Source organism: Physella acuta, unplaced genomic scaffold, assembly GCF_028476545.2.
Source record: "Physella acuta isolate Inbredline_101_S28 unplaced genomic scaffold, ASM2847654v3 ptg001105l, whole genome shotgun sequence".
In the NCBI taxonomy this organism is placed as follows: Eukaryota; Metazoa; Mollusca; class Gastropoda; family Physidae; genus Physella; species Physella acuta.
The window spans coordinates 122,924-138,819 of record NW_026732622.1 but is presented as its reverse complement, the minus strand read 5'-3'; the positions used below and the strand labels follow the sequence as shown (position 1 = coordinate 138,819).

The following is a 15,896-nucleotide window of genomic DNA, read 5'->3' as shown; positions in this document are numbered from 1 at the left end:
TATTCTTAGTGTTTGTGTCAACTTTAAATTGATTTTTGTATGTAATTAAAAAAAATTGTAAATCAAAATTGATCAATGTAGGAATACTTAATCTTGAACTTGTTTTTTTTAATCAACCACAATAGGTAAACAGTTCAATATTTGTGGTGTTCGAAATAAGTGCAGTTTGAAACCTCTTCAGACGAGAGAAATACTCTATGCTAGTGGAAATACTTTGCTCCTAACATTGACAACGATTAACTTAGGGGTCCTCCATAAAAGTTTTTCAGACATTTTTTATCCAGGAGGGGGAGGGGGCGCTTGAAAATTCTATGAGGTTGGGTGAGGACAATGGTTATTATTTTCTATATAAATGGAAAAGTTTTTTAATTTTTCTTGTGGGGGAGGTGCGGTAGACGTGTTCTGCAGCTCCCCCCCCCCCCCCCCCAGTTCAGAAAGATGCCTTAAAGAAACACTGTCAATACATAATGTAATAAAGCTAGAGAAATGGTGGGGGGAGAGGGGGGGGGGGGCGAAGAATTAAGGAGGTTGTGTAGTTCAGAAAGTATAATGCCAAACTTTAAAGATAAAGTTATTTTAGTTATCATATTTCTAGGGATTATTTTTAAATTAAAACTGTAACTTAATAAATGTAGTTGCCATTGTTCCAGTTTGACTCAGATTTTAGGAACAAAAATTCTCGGTTCATGCAACAAAAACTGTAGTTTGTATCCTGAAGTGCGGCGTATTTCGTGTGGAATGGTCAGACCCTGTGTGACTATAATTAACGTTAGCGTTTTTAGAAGTTTATTTTTTTATTAACCTGCTCCATCTGTCTGTCGTGCTTTTGTCTGTCGTCAAAGATCGAAACAGTCAAGCGAAATTTCGAACACTTCTAACTGACAGATTCGTTTCAAAGTCGCAGTGGGTCAAGACTTGAAGGTAACTTAAAAACAATTAGTTTAGATTGAATGGGTATCAGACTGTTATAGGAATAAAATAACAGAAAAGATCCACGTAAACGAGAACATTAATTTTTACCCTCTTAAAAAAAATTAATATCTTTTTACTGGAATTTTAAAATTTGTTTTATATAAATAATTTTAAAAAGAAAAAGGTTAAAAGTTCCAAAAAGGCCCATAGTCCATTCCAACTGTACAGGCATTATGATTCAGTGGGGGGGGGGGGGGGGGGTCGAACAGGGCCCATCCGCAATAATAACCTTACAGGCTTTGTCGTGCAACTGTCCGCACTGCTCGAATCCATCTTACTAAACAGCAATGATAATAACTGAACTATTTTTAAAAAAATGACAACCATGGACAGTGTTTTCCCAACAAGCAAAGTCCAACATTTAATAATATTTAATACTAATTTTTACCTTAATGACATTTTATTTTTTTTAATCTAATTAATCTTTAATCAATATGACAGTACTAACACCATACGTTTTTGGTTTTCATCCAATCGCCAAGAAACTTTAGAAAGTCGTTGAGACATTTTTTTGAAAAGGTGCTTGAAAGAAACTCAGCCGACCCGCAGCGTATTATACGCCGCTATTTAGTTGTTTTATTTTCTACTTTTCAGTAATTCATAATTTGTGAATTCGACAGTACCAACGCTGCCATTGAAAATATTTGCTTTAAAACACTATCAGTAGCTAGTCTAGGACGATACCCCCCCCCCCCCCCCCGTGAAAGTAAACTCCTCTTAGTTACCTCTCCTAAGTTTAAAATCGTTTCAAACAAAATTATCTGCCCCTAATAGACGTCACAAAACCCGGCTCTCCGATTGCAAACATTTAGAGTGAACCACAGCTCACCAGACCATGTAGTGATGGGGGTGTTAGCGATATGCCTAGAGAGGAAGAAAGGGGACTGCAAGGCGCGCTTACAGCTCGGTGTTTTCTAACGTCTCCAAGAAGAGTATTATATATGTTACGGTCAAAGCCCGAAGTGCGGCCAACGCGCGGATTGGCCGGCTCTCTTGGCAAAAGCCCGAAGAACTTAGCACTAAGATCGTATTTCGTACAATGCGCGCACTGGCCTGTACGTACTGGCCAAAGTCCGAAGCGCTTAAACTTGACAGCGTATTCTGTAATTGGCCGGCCAATGCGCGCAGTGGCCGGGAGGTCCTGGCCAATGTTCTATCTAAACTAAGGTGTGATCGCGTTTTCATTATTTTGGGTGCGGTTTCATTGTAACGTATTGTTTAAAACATCTGCTGTCGTGGCGGAACGTCCAGACCAGTTGCGTGACAATAATGTGGCCATCAGATTCTGTATAGTTTGTGAAAAACATTGTAGTGCAGCTCATTCTTGTGGATCCTGTGGCAACGATGCCCATGCTATTTGTGGAATACCCAATGAAGCAGACGAAGGGTACGGAGGAAATATTACCTGCAGATTGTGTCACAACAAACAAGACATAATGGAACACAGGTCAGCAGCTCATACTAGCTTGCAAACTCAAGGTGCTAAGATGCTTAAAACATCAAATACAAAATTTAAAAAATGAGTGACAATGTACGCATCCGTGATCCAGATGTTGACAGAGGTCACGGTGATCCCCGAAGCGTGATTGCAGTTGTCGTGAGCGTCGAGGGCGGTTTCTACAAATTAGGAACGGAACATGGTGTTCTAAAACAACTGTATGATTGAAGTGAGTTTTCAATTATTCACGAAAAACTGATCTTATTTTCGTCAGTTAGCACTGAGGAAAAATCACTACGAACAATCGCATCTTCACAATCATTGACTGGGGGCCAAGGTTACACTCGCTGCAATTGCACAACCAAGTGCACAACAAATCGCTGCAAGTGTAAACATAACAAGCTACTATGTAATTCTAAATGCCATAAAAGTCCAAATTGTTGTAACAAATGATAATATTGATTGATTGAGACTATAGTACAATAAAAAATTTGACGAATGTTTCTGTCATTTACTTTAATTAATAATCAATAAAGACTTAATTTCATGATCCTTACGGCATAAAAAAAGACAAAATCTGCTCATGATCTCCTAATTCGGACTTTGGCCGGTCGTCCCTAGCCAGATGATCTTCTAATTAAGACTTAGGCCGGTCCACCATGGCCAGTTGGCCGAAATCAAGCAAAGTTTCGGACTTTGACCGACCAATGGGAGACGATATTGGCCAATCCGCGCATTGGCCGACTTCGGGCTTTGACCGTAGCATTGAATATATACTAGACTACCCGTTATCGAGTTAGATAACTGTGGGTTTCGGGGGGGGGGGGGGAAGGAGGGGGGTCATCCATAAATGATATATTATCACGTCTGTCACTCAGAGGCGTAGCTACCCTTTTCGGCGCCCGGGGACAAACTTTTCGATTTGAACCCCCCCCCCCCGGCAAGATTTCGATATGCACCCCCCTCAAACTTTCGATGTGCACCACCCCCCCCCCCCTCAAGATTTCGATTTGCACCCCCCCACTCAAACTTTCAATTTGCACCCCCTCAACCTTTCAATTTATTTTTCCAACCCATTTTGGCGCCCCTAAGGTCGGCGCCCGGAGACATATGGCCCCCCCCCCCACCTCGCTACGCTACTGCAGTATCACTTATCGTCACAAAAAACAGACCCCACATTCAAAAATATGTTTTTTATCTTTTAAAAACACCGAAAACACCGATTTCGGACTATCCCTTTATATACTGACGTCACAGGTGACTTACTCAACCCTACTTCACCTGCCCAGTGTCCCGCCAAGTCTCAGACAACATGTTTTTATCGTTTAAAAAAACGATTCCAGCGGAGCATGTCTCTGACCACACTATCTCTTCATATGCTTAGGACAAACAAAAAAGATTAACTCTACTTCACCTGCCCTGTATCCCACCAAGTTCAGATAGGCAATTTTATCATTCACATCTAAAAATTAAATAAAAATTGAAAAAAAAAACAAAATCATCATTGACGTGTTGGTCTAGAACCTGTACCACCCGCATGCAAGCCGATTACACTAACAACTTAGCTATGTAACTCTGACGTCACAGATGAATTTTTATACTATACTTTAATACTTTGAGTCTCCTTATGCAACTTGATTTTTTACGCGCATAGATCTAGATCTAAGTCTAGTAGTAGTAACTTTCAAATTAAATATTATCTTTAATTAGCTAAACAAAGATTAATATAAAACAATGAAGGTCTGAAATTATCTAGATCTAGATAGAATTATCTAGATCTAGATTCTACGACTCTTTTGCTTAATGGGGTCATCCATAAATGACGTCACACTCGTAGGGGGGGGAGGGGGGTTCGTAATTTTGTGACGATGTGTGATGAGGGGGAGGGGGGGGGGTTAGATGTTGCGACGTCACATTTTTGCATTATAAAAAAGCAATGTTAGTTAGAAAACGAATTGTAGACGTTATTTCGCGTTTTAGATAACTGTTTTAATAACTGTTTTAATCAATTTTAATAGTTTAGACAAGATTTTGGAAAAATATCGATGTTTAAAAAAAAATTCAACTGCAATTTTGAGGTGGGTTGTAGGTTGAGGTGTGACGTCATTTTAGGGTTGGGGGTCGGTCTGGCTTTTTGTGACGACGTGTGACAGAGGGGAGGGGGGAAGTAAAAATCATCAAAAAAAAAGCGTGACGTCATTTATGGATGGCCCCTAAAGTCTAGTATTTGCGTAACTCTTGCTAGATCTAGAATCTAGATCTAATCATTAGACCTTTTCTAGCTAGATAAATCTAGATCTAGATTTATATCAATTATTTAAGGACTAAAAATGTATTATGATTATAAAACGGATTGTATTTTTATCTAATTAATCTTTGGTATGTATCTAATTAATCTTTTGTTTTACCTATATTCTAGATCTAGATCTATCAATAACTTGCTTGGCCATATGATATTTTTAGATCTATAAATAACTTTCTTGGTCAGATTGTAGAGCTAGAGAAATTTATTGTAAAACTAAATGAAAAAGACAGTTGAAAATTGATTTTAAGTGTTGGAACGTAATAAAAACAGCAAACGGACGTATTGTTAAAGTTATGGCCGACAGAAAATTAGATTTAGAACGCGTTAAACTTTTGAATGGGCCTATATCAGTGTTTCTTCCAGACTTTTTTCTCCGGGGGGGGGGGGGGGCACTTGAAATTTTCGGGGGGGGGGGGGCGGTAAACTTTCTTCGGGGGGCGGACACTGTTAAAACTAAAAGTATAGGCCTATATAATATATATATTTTCTATATAAATTATATAAATTTCATTCCGTTCGGGGGGGCGGTAAAATTTTTTCGGGGGGGGCAGAGATGCCTGGAAGAAACTCTGGCCTATATAGATAGATAGATATAGTATAGGGCTATAGTAATAGGGCAATAATAAAATCGGCAATATAGATCTAGGCCCTATACTGATACTAGGCCTATACTCTATTTTATATGTAAACAGCAGCCATTTGTAAAAAAGAGTGGCTTCCCCTGCTCTCACTATAAGTTTACAAAAAAAAACAACTTTAAACAAGATGGCTACTAAATGAGCATGGTTGCATCTGATGAAAAGATCGCTAGATATCTAGATCTAGTCTTCATGTATTATTGAAAAGTTACAACTTTTATTTTAAAGTTTTAATTCAATTGTTTAAAAACAGGTACACAAATGAAACAAGTAAAATAGAGTGACTTCCGCCTGAATCTCGCGCCATAACTTAGGTCTATAAAAATAAAACTTTAACAAGATGGCTGCTAGTAGATTAACTTAAATGAGCATGGTTGCATCTGTTGGAAACATCGCTGGTGTTCATTTATTACTGAAAAGTTTTAATTCAATTGTTTAAAAACAGGTACATAAATGAAACAAGGAAACATTTTTGTATTTTTCAAAACATAAATCCTCCTCAATATGTGAAATAATTATTAAAATGTTTTGTAAGGAGTCACCTGTTTTTCACATTACTAGTCGCGAGCGATTTTACGTACCTAAAACGATAGATTACCAAAATTTGAAATAGAGTCTAGATATATATATAGATCTAGAATCTAGTAGCCCGGCTCGTTGCTTACAATGCTTAGGTGGTAGGAGGTCAGGATTGACCTCGGTAAAACCTTAGTTTAGCGTCGTAAATTCGGCCAAAACTAGTAATGTGGGAGAGAGTGAATTAATGAATATGTAATGAAATATGAGTATATTTTCGTATATTTTGATAAAATATTATTATTATAAATAATTGAATAATAGATCACCATTTAATATTTATAGTTAAATCAATTTAAATATCCTGAAATTAATTTTTATCAACCCTGTTCGAGATAGTAAAGTTGCTATTAAAAACAGCAGCCATCGTAAGAAAATATTATTTTTTCATTTCTATTCGTATGAAAATGTATTTAAATATGATTGTCTTGTATAGTGCGTCCTACAAAGTAGGCTTTTCGATTCGTGAAGTCTCGTTCTCGCGGTTTTGAACCATTTATTACATTCTTGTTTGGTGAAAACGAGGCGCGGGAAAATGTGTGCTGCGCAAGAATCCAATCATTTGGCTAGATTTATGACTGGTTTTTTTATGTCACACTTAAAAATAGAATGTTTACGCTTTCTTCATTGATGATCGTTTTTCACATGACTAGTACTGACAGTAGTGAGTAGTTAGTTGTAGGAGTATACTAATTAGCGGGCGATTTTATGTACCTAAATTATTACCATAATATTATGCCTATATAGTTGACTCAATATGGAGGCTTTTTAAAAAGCTTAATTACTTTTTTTTATTTTAGATCTTTCTATAATAATAGTTTCGCTATCTATCTAGTATCTACTATCTATCTATGTATCTATCTGACAATAACGCTATAGAGAAAACACAAGCAAAATAAAAACTTTCATAGCAAAACTAAAACTAAACATGACGTCACATTGAGCATATAGTAGGAAATAGTCGAAAGCAGGGAGAGTGCACACAATAATATGACGTCATTGATTCTCGAGTAAACATTGAATTAAAATTTTTTTTTTCAAATCTTAAAAGTGGTTTGCATGCAGAGTTTCTTTCATGCAATTCTCCGGGTAAGGGGCTAAGCCCCCCCCCCTCCCCTCCAGTAGAGCGTCTATACCGAACCCCTCAAAGAAATGACGTCATCAATACTCCATAATAAAAATACTGACATTGCGGCCTAAATTATGTGTCTAATGTTATGAAGTGCTTCACGTGAAGAGTTTCTCTTCTAGTAGGGGCAAAGCGAAAACGTGACGTCACATGGAGCATATAGAAGGAAATAGTCTAAATCTGGGGTTGTGCACACAATATGACGTCATTGATTTTCGAGTAAACATTGAATGTTTATCGGCCAAAAGTAGGAAATGAGGTAACAAGTCTAAATTATAGAAGTAGGCTCTACCTTTAGTCTGTATCATATATGATCTACAAATACGATCAGTGTTTCTTTCAGACTTTTTCCTCCCCTGAGGGTGGGGGGGACTTGAAATTTTCGGGGGTGCGTGTGGACTAAATTTTCTGGCAGGGGGCGGACACTGGTAAAGTATATTTTCTATATATATTCTATTTCATTGAATGGCACAGTAGATGTGCTATGTGTGTGTATTGGGGGGGGGGGGGCGAGTAGAGTCTCCCTAAATGAAATTCTAAATGTGACTTTTGTCATGATTGAGATTAGTTTCAAGGTTAAAGGGTATCGCTACAACTATATTTAGTATTAATGTGCAGTAACTACGTGGTGTTCAAGCTTAAATTCGATTAAAGAACCAATTCTGGATCAAAATCCGTTTTCAGTGTTATTTTTCGTTTCCGGTTAAATTGAATTAAGGTGGTGATTTTTGTTTTAGTTTTTGTTTCGAGAAAATAAACAGCACTTTCAAACTAGCGCCCATTGTATCCTTCCTCAACGGGCCATTTTTCTCGTATCTAGTAATTTTATTTTACATTTTACTCTGCACAGTAATAAAAAAGTTGATATAGAGATCTAGGTCTAGAAAACTAGACATAGACGTCTAGTCTAGATTTTGTTTCATGACATTTCATTATGATTATGATTTATTACATTAGTCAGTTAGTCATTAGCCAATAGACTTCAATAGAGTCCTTGCAAACACTTGACCTAAATCACGGTGGTCAGACATGCCTACCGTCCCGCCAAAATCGGAACCGTCCTGCTTTTTCACCTAAAAAAGTCCATTGTTCCGTCATTCCGATTTGACTCAGTTTGTTCCGAATTAAAAAAAATAATTATTAATAAAGGTAATAAAGTGAATTGAAAAAAGGAAGTTAAAATCTATTATCTCGCTTTGGCATACATTTCCGTATCCTAGTTTACTTACAATGTTTACAAGTATTCTTAAATACTAGATCTAGATTTAGATCTAGATTAGATCCAGCTAGACTAGATCTAGATCTAGAAGTCTATGGACAATGTGGACAATCTAGCTACTGAACGTTCTTTTTAGTATTGGCAATTAAATTGTAGAGTTAATTAATGCCTTAAATAACATGTAGGTAAAAAAATAAAATACAATAAAATCACGACTAGCATTAAATTCATTAATTTATTTCTAGATACAACATTATTATTTATTAGGCCCTATATTTTTATATTACATTTATTACATGAAGCCTTTAGCATTTGTTATTCATATAGAATTATAGATCTAGCCTAAACATAGCAAGTCATAAATAATCAAATCAATAATGTTATTTAAAAGCTATGGTTTTTATTAGAGGGGTCTCAGGTTACTGGTTAATTATTTTTTTAATGTAAGCTGGCATTAAGCAGTATGTAGCCTAGAGACTAGATCAAGTTATATTTTAGAGTAATTTTTAATTAATTATTTTTTATTTTTGACTTAGTAAAGTAGCGTCTGCGCCTATGTTCCTCTTTTTGGCTACAAACTCCTCTTTTAAGGCATGACTGTTCCTAATTTTGGCTGACAGGGGTAGGCATGTCTGGGTGGTGTACACCGGCAATAAATACAATCAGCTGTTCGTCAGCGTTGGGGGTGTTCACTGCATGTAAAGATCCTTGCACCAGTGGAAAAGGAACATGTTAAAAAACTTAAACTCTTAGGAATTGAAGATCCTTATACTGTTGTTGACAGTTTCGTAGATGATATAAATATGTGGCAGAAAATTCAAAATAAAAATACTGCTTGTAATACTGTTTGCCTTTTAGAATTTAAGTAGACAAATCTAATAAAATGCAGTAATATATTATAGGTTATCTAGATCTGGTTAGTGTAGTTTTTAGATTCTCTGGTAATGTACAAGATTTAGTAGCAATAGATATAGTAGAACCACACTACTGTAATAAACATGAGACCACTTAAGTCCTACAAAACCCACACTAAAACGGCTAATATACTTCATGGGTAATAACCACTTAGATCTCAGCCAATCTGGGTGGCATGTTATATAATTTAAGACCCTCATAATGCAGGGAATTGAACAGCCGATTGTAGGAAAAAAGTCACAGGAAAAAAAAACAGAAAAAAAGTCACAAATATATATTTGCATGGAATTTGTTAATACTTTTATGAATTATAGGGGTCATCCATTTATGACGTCCACACGCGGGGGGGGGGGGCGGCGAAAAAAAATGACTTTTATAAGGAAAATAAGTGGATTTTTGTGGATTTATTTACAACATATAAATCACACTTTTTCTGAAAAGATTTCCATTGTGACTTTTTTCTGTCTTTTTTTCCTAGCAAAGACTGGCTTTTTTCCTGTGTTTTTTTCCTTGTGACTTTTCCTGTCACCTGAAACAAAGTGTCAAGAACAGATTCGCCTGTTATTTGCCGCTGCTTCACTCACATCGCTGCAATAATTATACGGCGTCTACGCTCTGTTAAGTGTCGATCTCTGACACCTCGGTGTAAAATAGACCTTAGTAGTCGTAATAAAGGAACCCCTTTAGATCTGCCACTTCGAGTATCGCAACCTTTTACAGCACAGATCATCATTTTGAATGTAAACCTGTACACTGCGTTACGTGATTTTATATACAAGGACTCTATTAAGCCTATGATTAAAAATTCAAAATTAGGGTCATGACATTGGCTGGGAGAATGTTTACACCGGTGTACGATAATGGAATCTTCTTTAAAAAAGGGGTGTTAGGTTACTGATAGTTAACTAAATGCACACATGGCTGGCTAATGTCAATGCTAACCCTATCCCTAACCCCAACCCTGGTCCTACCATATGCCTAACCCTAATTTCTAACCATAAAATTAGTCGAGATTACAATACTACTAACAACCCAACACCCCATTTTTAAAGAATATTCCATTATCGGACACCAGTATCTATAATCATCCCTTTGGCTTATGAAGTTATGGGACTATGACAGGGTGGTAGGCTAGGGTTTCTGTCACATTTCACATTACTAGCTTTGACTTTGGCCTATTTTGAAATAATTTTATGTATGTAAAACTCTAAAACTGAAATGGATAGTTACTATTTCATACTTTACTTTAAATATGTAGATGTAGGTTTTTAGGTAGGTAATAGAAATTAGTAGGCCTAATAGATCTACAATGTTTTATAAATTAGATCCAAAAATATTCAAAATATACATATATTAGCCTAATAATAATAATATTATTGATTTAATATTAATGCTTATTTAGTGACTCATAGCCCTTCTCAAAAATCTCATCAAGGACTATTAATTTACAATTTAAAAAATGATTAAAATAATAGGCCTATTAATATTAGATTAATTTTCGTTAATAATTTTGCAGGCTTGTTTTAGTTTGATGTTATGCTTTTTTTTTAAAAAGTAGATTTTACTGTAACTAATTATATAGAGAAAAACAATATAAAAAACAATATAAACCGGGAGTGATCTCCCCAAAACTTTCTCGAATATTCTTATATAAAATAACAGGGGATGGGAACTTGGGCTATAGACATGATTTTTAATCCATTTTAAATACTTAGTTTTACAAATAGAATAAAATCTCGTAGACAAAAGAAGTGCACTCCAAGTGAACGCCAAATAAAAAAGTGCATAATAGTACGCAATATTATTAGTTCTTTAAAAATTTACATTAGTTTTTTGAGAAATCGGAAATAGCGTAAATTATTACTTCCGGTCAACGGAAATTACTCAAAATTCAACAGAAGGTAGAGAATTAGATCTTCTACTTACATGTGAAATTTCATTTATCTATCTGAAATAGTACTCAAGTTATAGGCTTTTGAAAAATTCAAAGTAGGAAAAGTACCACTTCCGGTTATGGGAAATCGCTCAAAAGTTGATACGGATCTACGATTTTGATAAAATACTTATATATGAAATTTCATCAACCTAGTCGTAACGGTACTCAAGTAATCGTGTTTACACACGGACAGACACACACACAGACAGACAGACATATAGACAAGATTGCAAAATTATGTTTTTCGGAAACAGGTGTAAAACGTCGAGATTTAAATCTCGACTTTTTTTTTGCACGATTACAAGACTTTCTCTATACTTCGTATATACGAGAAATTAAAAAAAAGGAGTCGCCCTTTCATTATTAAAGACAAAGAAAACATGAATATATGATTCCCTACTGAGATTCAAACTCTGGGGATATTCGTTAACAGATGTGCACTGTGCCACCCAACCATGGTGTGCTAAGGCGTGAACACTGTTTTTAACTATTTATCTATTCATAAACTTCTGATTGATAAAAGACACTTTAGTTATTAAAATAAATGTTACCATAGCTCAATAAGACCTGTTTGATCATTTTTATGACTTAAAAAATTCTATGGTGTTATATAATATAGTAAAGCTAAAACATACATATTTATACATTTTTTTAAATGCAATCAATATATTTTAAAAAAGAAATTTTAATTTTGTTTTCTAATGAAGATAATTTTTTTTTCAGTTTATTTTCAGTTTATGTGCAATAATTCATCAATCTAAAGCTATGCAAAACACCAAGGACACTAATAGTATACTTTGGGAGAGTTCATTTATGGTTAAACAGGAATTGAGTGACGAAATCTTTACATTTATGGACATGAAATCAAAAGAAATATCAGCTATTCCAAGTTCAGAAGGATTAAAAACAAATATATCAAAACTCTTTTCAAATTCTGAAGATATAAAGCAAAATGTATCAACACAATTTTCAACTGTTAAAGACAAATACTTGGAGGAAACAATGCCATTTTTAGCTTTAGAAGATAAAAAACTTGATAAAACAAAGCCTTTTTTTAATTTAGAAGAGATGAAACAAGATAACCCAACATCATTTTCATCTTCTGAAGACATGAAACCAAATATATCAACAGCATTTTCAATTTTTGAAGATATAAAACCTGAAATATTAACAATTTCATCTTTGGAGAGTGAACAACAAAATGGTTTCAAATTGCAGTCACAACTTTTTCTCCCACTGGGTTCAACTGATTTTAAAGAAAATTTAGCAGTTTTAAAATCAGATCTTCAGAATGAATTAAAAGAACTGAAGTTATTGCATACAAAATTAATTGATAATCTCCCAACAGAATATCAGATCAATGATAAGGGACTGAAGACATACAAGTGTGATATGTGTTGTCAAAGATTTTTCCATTTTGATCATGTTAAACAACACATAAACATTCACACAAGGGTGAATCCATATGGTCATGATTTTTATCAGCAAGAAGTTGTTATGATCAGTCAGGGTGAACATATTAACAAAATAAACCTAGAACAGGTATACAATAAGTCTAGTTTGTCTAAAAAGTTCACTTCAGAGTCTTGTTTATCCACACACACAAATATTCATTCTGGAATTAAGACATATGAATGCTATGTTTGTCATAAAAAGTTTGCTCAGAAGAGTAATTTATCTAGACATAAAATAACTATCCATTCTAGTCTCAAGCCACATAAATGCGATGTTTGTCATAAAAGTTTTGCTCTTAAATCTAGATTATCTACACATAAAAATATTCATTTACCAGAGAGACCATATGAATGTGATGTGTGTCACAAAAAATTTAATCTCAAAAGTAATTTATCCACACATAAAAATATTCATTTACCAGAGAGACCATATGAATGTGACGTGTGTCATAAAAAATTTAGTGATAAACGTTATTTATCACAACATAAAAATGTTCATTTACCAGAGAGACCATATGAATGTGATGTGTGTCAGAAAAAATTTAATTGTAAACGTCATTTATCTACACATAAAAAGATTCATTCAGGAGATAGACCTTATGAATGTGATGTGTGTCATAAAAAATTTAATTGTAAACATCATTTATCTAAACATAAAAATATTCATTCAGGAGATAGACCTTATGAATGTGATGTGAGTCATAAAAAATTTAATCATCAAGTTCATTTATCTAGACATAAAAATATTCATTTACCAGAGAAACAATATGAATGTGATGTGTGTCACAAAATATTTAATCATAAAGGTTATTTATTAGAACATAAAAAGATTCATTCAGGAGACAGACCATATGAATGTGATGTGTGTCATAAAAAATTTAATCGTAAATTTCATTTATCTACACATAAAAATATTCATTTACCAGAGAGACCATATGAATGTGATGTGTGTGACCAAAAATTTAATCATAAAAGTAATTTATCTACACATAAAAACATTCATTTACCAGAGAGACCATATGAATGTGATGTGTGTCACAAAAAATTTAGTCATAAAGGTTATCTATCAGAACATAAAAATATTCATTTACCAGTGAGACCATATGAATGTGATGTGTGTCATAGAAAATTTAATAGTAGACGTCATTTATCTACACATAAAAATATTCATTTACCAGAGAGACCATATGAATGTGATGTGTGTCATAAAAAATTTAATTGTAAAGGTAATTTGTCTACACATAAAAATTGTCATTTACCAGAGAGACCATATGGATGTGATGTGTGTCACAAAAAATTTAATCATAAAAGTAATTTATCTAGACATAAAAATATTCATTTACCAGAGACAATATGAATGTGGCATTTGTCATTAAAGGTTTGCTCATAAGTCTAGTTTATCTACACACACAAATTTTCACTCAGGGCTTAAGCCAGCTGAATGTGTTGTTGGTCATTAAATTCTTTTTCACAAGGGTCTTTAATTATCTGTATATAAAATTATTGTGGAGGCTGAAAACACACCATTGTTTGTCATACATGATATAATACTCTTCATATAGTATTTTTCCTACAAAGTATTACTAATGATTAATTTGTTATCCAGACATTTCATTTTGAAGATAAGTAAAATGAATGTATTATTTGTAACTGATGTTTTTAAAATGTGTGCATGTATGTTCTAAACATGAAATTCAAAGTTTAAAAAGTTAATTAAAAAATAATTAATGTGATAATTTTTAAATATTCACACAAAGGAAGAAACACTTCATGGAAAGAATGGATGTCATAAATCACCATATCATATTATATTGTACTAGTTGTTATTGCTAGCTTTGTTCAGGATTTTTGGAAAAAATTATGCCTAAATTCTTACCCTTTACATTACCCATACATTAATACTAACCACTAATAAGCACCAAGATTTTAAATGTACAATTATAATTTGACTCATTGAAGTAATATTTACTCAAAATTTTTCTATATTCAATATTGCATTTTATGTAACTATATTTTGTATAAATAATTATATAACCCGTTAAGTTAATCATAATTATGATAATTGAATCCAGCAAGTTTAATTAAAGTAGCTGAAAATTATAAAATTTTTAAGACAGAAGGTACAATTTATTATTATGATTATTATTGATGTTTAATTTTTTATTTTTTTAAGACATGACATAATAAATATTTTCAACTATTAATTAATCAGAAAGCGTTTATTCCGTTTTCTAAGGCCTACACTACTATTTTATTAGATTCTCAACAAGCAGGGTTCGTACGCAGTCTGGAAAGTCTGGAAAAAGTCTGGATATTAGAAAAGTGAATATTTTTTTGGCTGGATAAAAAAGTCTGGAATTTCGTTTTGGAAGTAAAAAGTATTTTCCGACTAACAAAAAGTTCAGTTCAGTGGTTTTTACTTCACAATTTTTTCCCGAGCTTATCTATCATTTAGGTAAATTTTCTTTTTGCGCCGTCCGTGCCTCGCTGTGATGACGTCAGACGCTAATCGTTACGGTTTTGAACGTGCGGGCTACAGCTATAGGACTGGTAAATAGGTCACCAACCAGTTCTATGGCTCATGCAGGATTTTGAGCCGTAGAACTGGTTGGTGACCTACTTACCAGCCCTATTGTAATGGAAGCACATTGTCGGAGAGGGGTGGGTAGGGAAAGTTTTCCACCGCGTCTTATAAACCGCTGTTCTCACTAAAATTGGACGCCAATGTTTTATCACCGACCGAAATGTTTTTTTTTTTCCGCTGATCCAGTGGCGTGGCTACTGTAAATGTTAGCGTAAGCAAGGCATTTTAAAAAGAAAATGAAAATCCAGTTTCTTTTCTATTGTAGAAATAATTTAAAGTTCCAAAAAGGCTATTTTACTTTACAATAAGTAGTGGGATTCAATGGGCGGGTTCGAATAGGGCCCATCCGTTACAATATTATTGCAGGCGTTGCCATTGAGAGAATTACTAAACAATAAAACATCCATGATCACAACTGAGCCATTTTAAAAATAACCATGAACAGTGTTTTCACAACAAGCTGAATCCAACATTTGTCAATGTTTTTCTTTAACTTAAGGAAATTTCATTTGTTGATCTAATTAATCTTTAATCAATATGGCGCTATTAACACTATACGTTTTTGGTTTTCATCTAATCGCCAAGAAAATTTGGGAAGTCGTAGAGAATATTCCAAAGGAAGAATTTATTTCCAGACATTTTTTTTTCTGAAAAGGTGCCATAAAGAAACTCTGACTTTTTGGAAGGTTTCTGCCATTCATTTTTTAGTTTATTTCTGAGGGCGGCGCTC

At 34.1% G+C, this 15,896-nt stretch overlaps 1 protein-coding gene across 6 annotated transcripts; it reads left to right on the top strand.

Annotated features, from left to right (window-relative positions):
• The first annotated feature begins 4,634 nt into the window (after nt 1–4,634).
• Nucleotides 4,635–14,082, top strand: LOC131955810 (zinc finger protein 883). Of its 6 annotated transcripts, none has more exons than XM_059320092.1 (2): nt 4,635–4,789; nt 11,852–14,082. In XM_059320092.1, exon 2 carries the CDS (start codon nt 11,894–11,896, stop codon nt 13,937–13,939), a length of 2,046 nt encoding a protein of 681 aa, XP_059176075.1. In that variant the 5' UTR covers nt 4,635–4,789; nt 11,852–11,893; the 3' UTR covers nt 13,940–14,082. The 6 variants fall into 6 exon arrangements, with proteins under 6 accessions (XP_059176075.1, XP_059176070.1, XP_059176071.1 ...); XM_059320087.1 differs by lacking the exon at nt 4,635–4,789 and adding an exon at nt 5,465–5,547; XM_059320088.1 differs by lacking the exon at nt 4,635–4,789 and adding an exon at nt 5,465–5,560.
• Nucleotides 14,083–15,896: the final 1,814 nt, after the last annotated feature.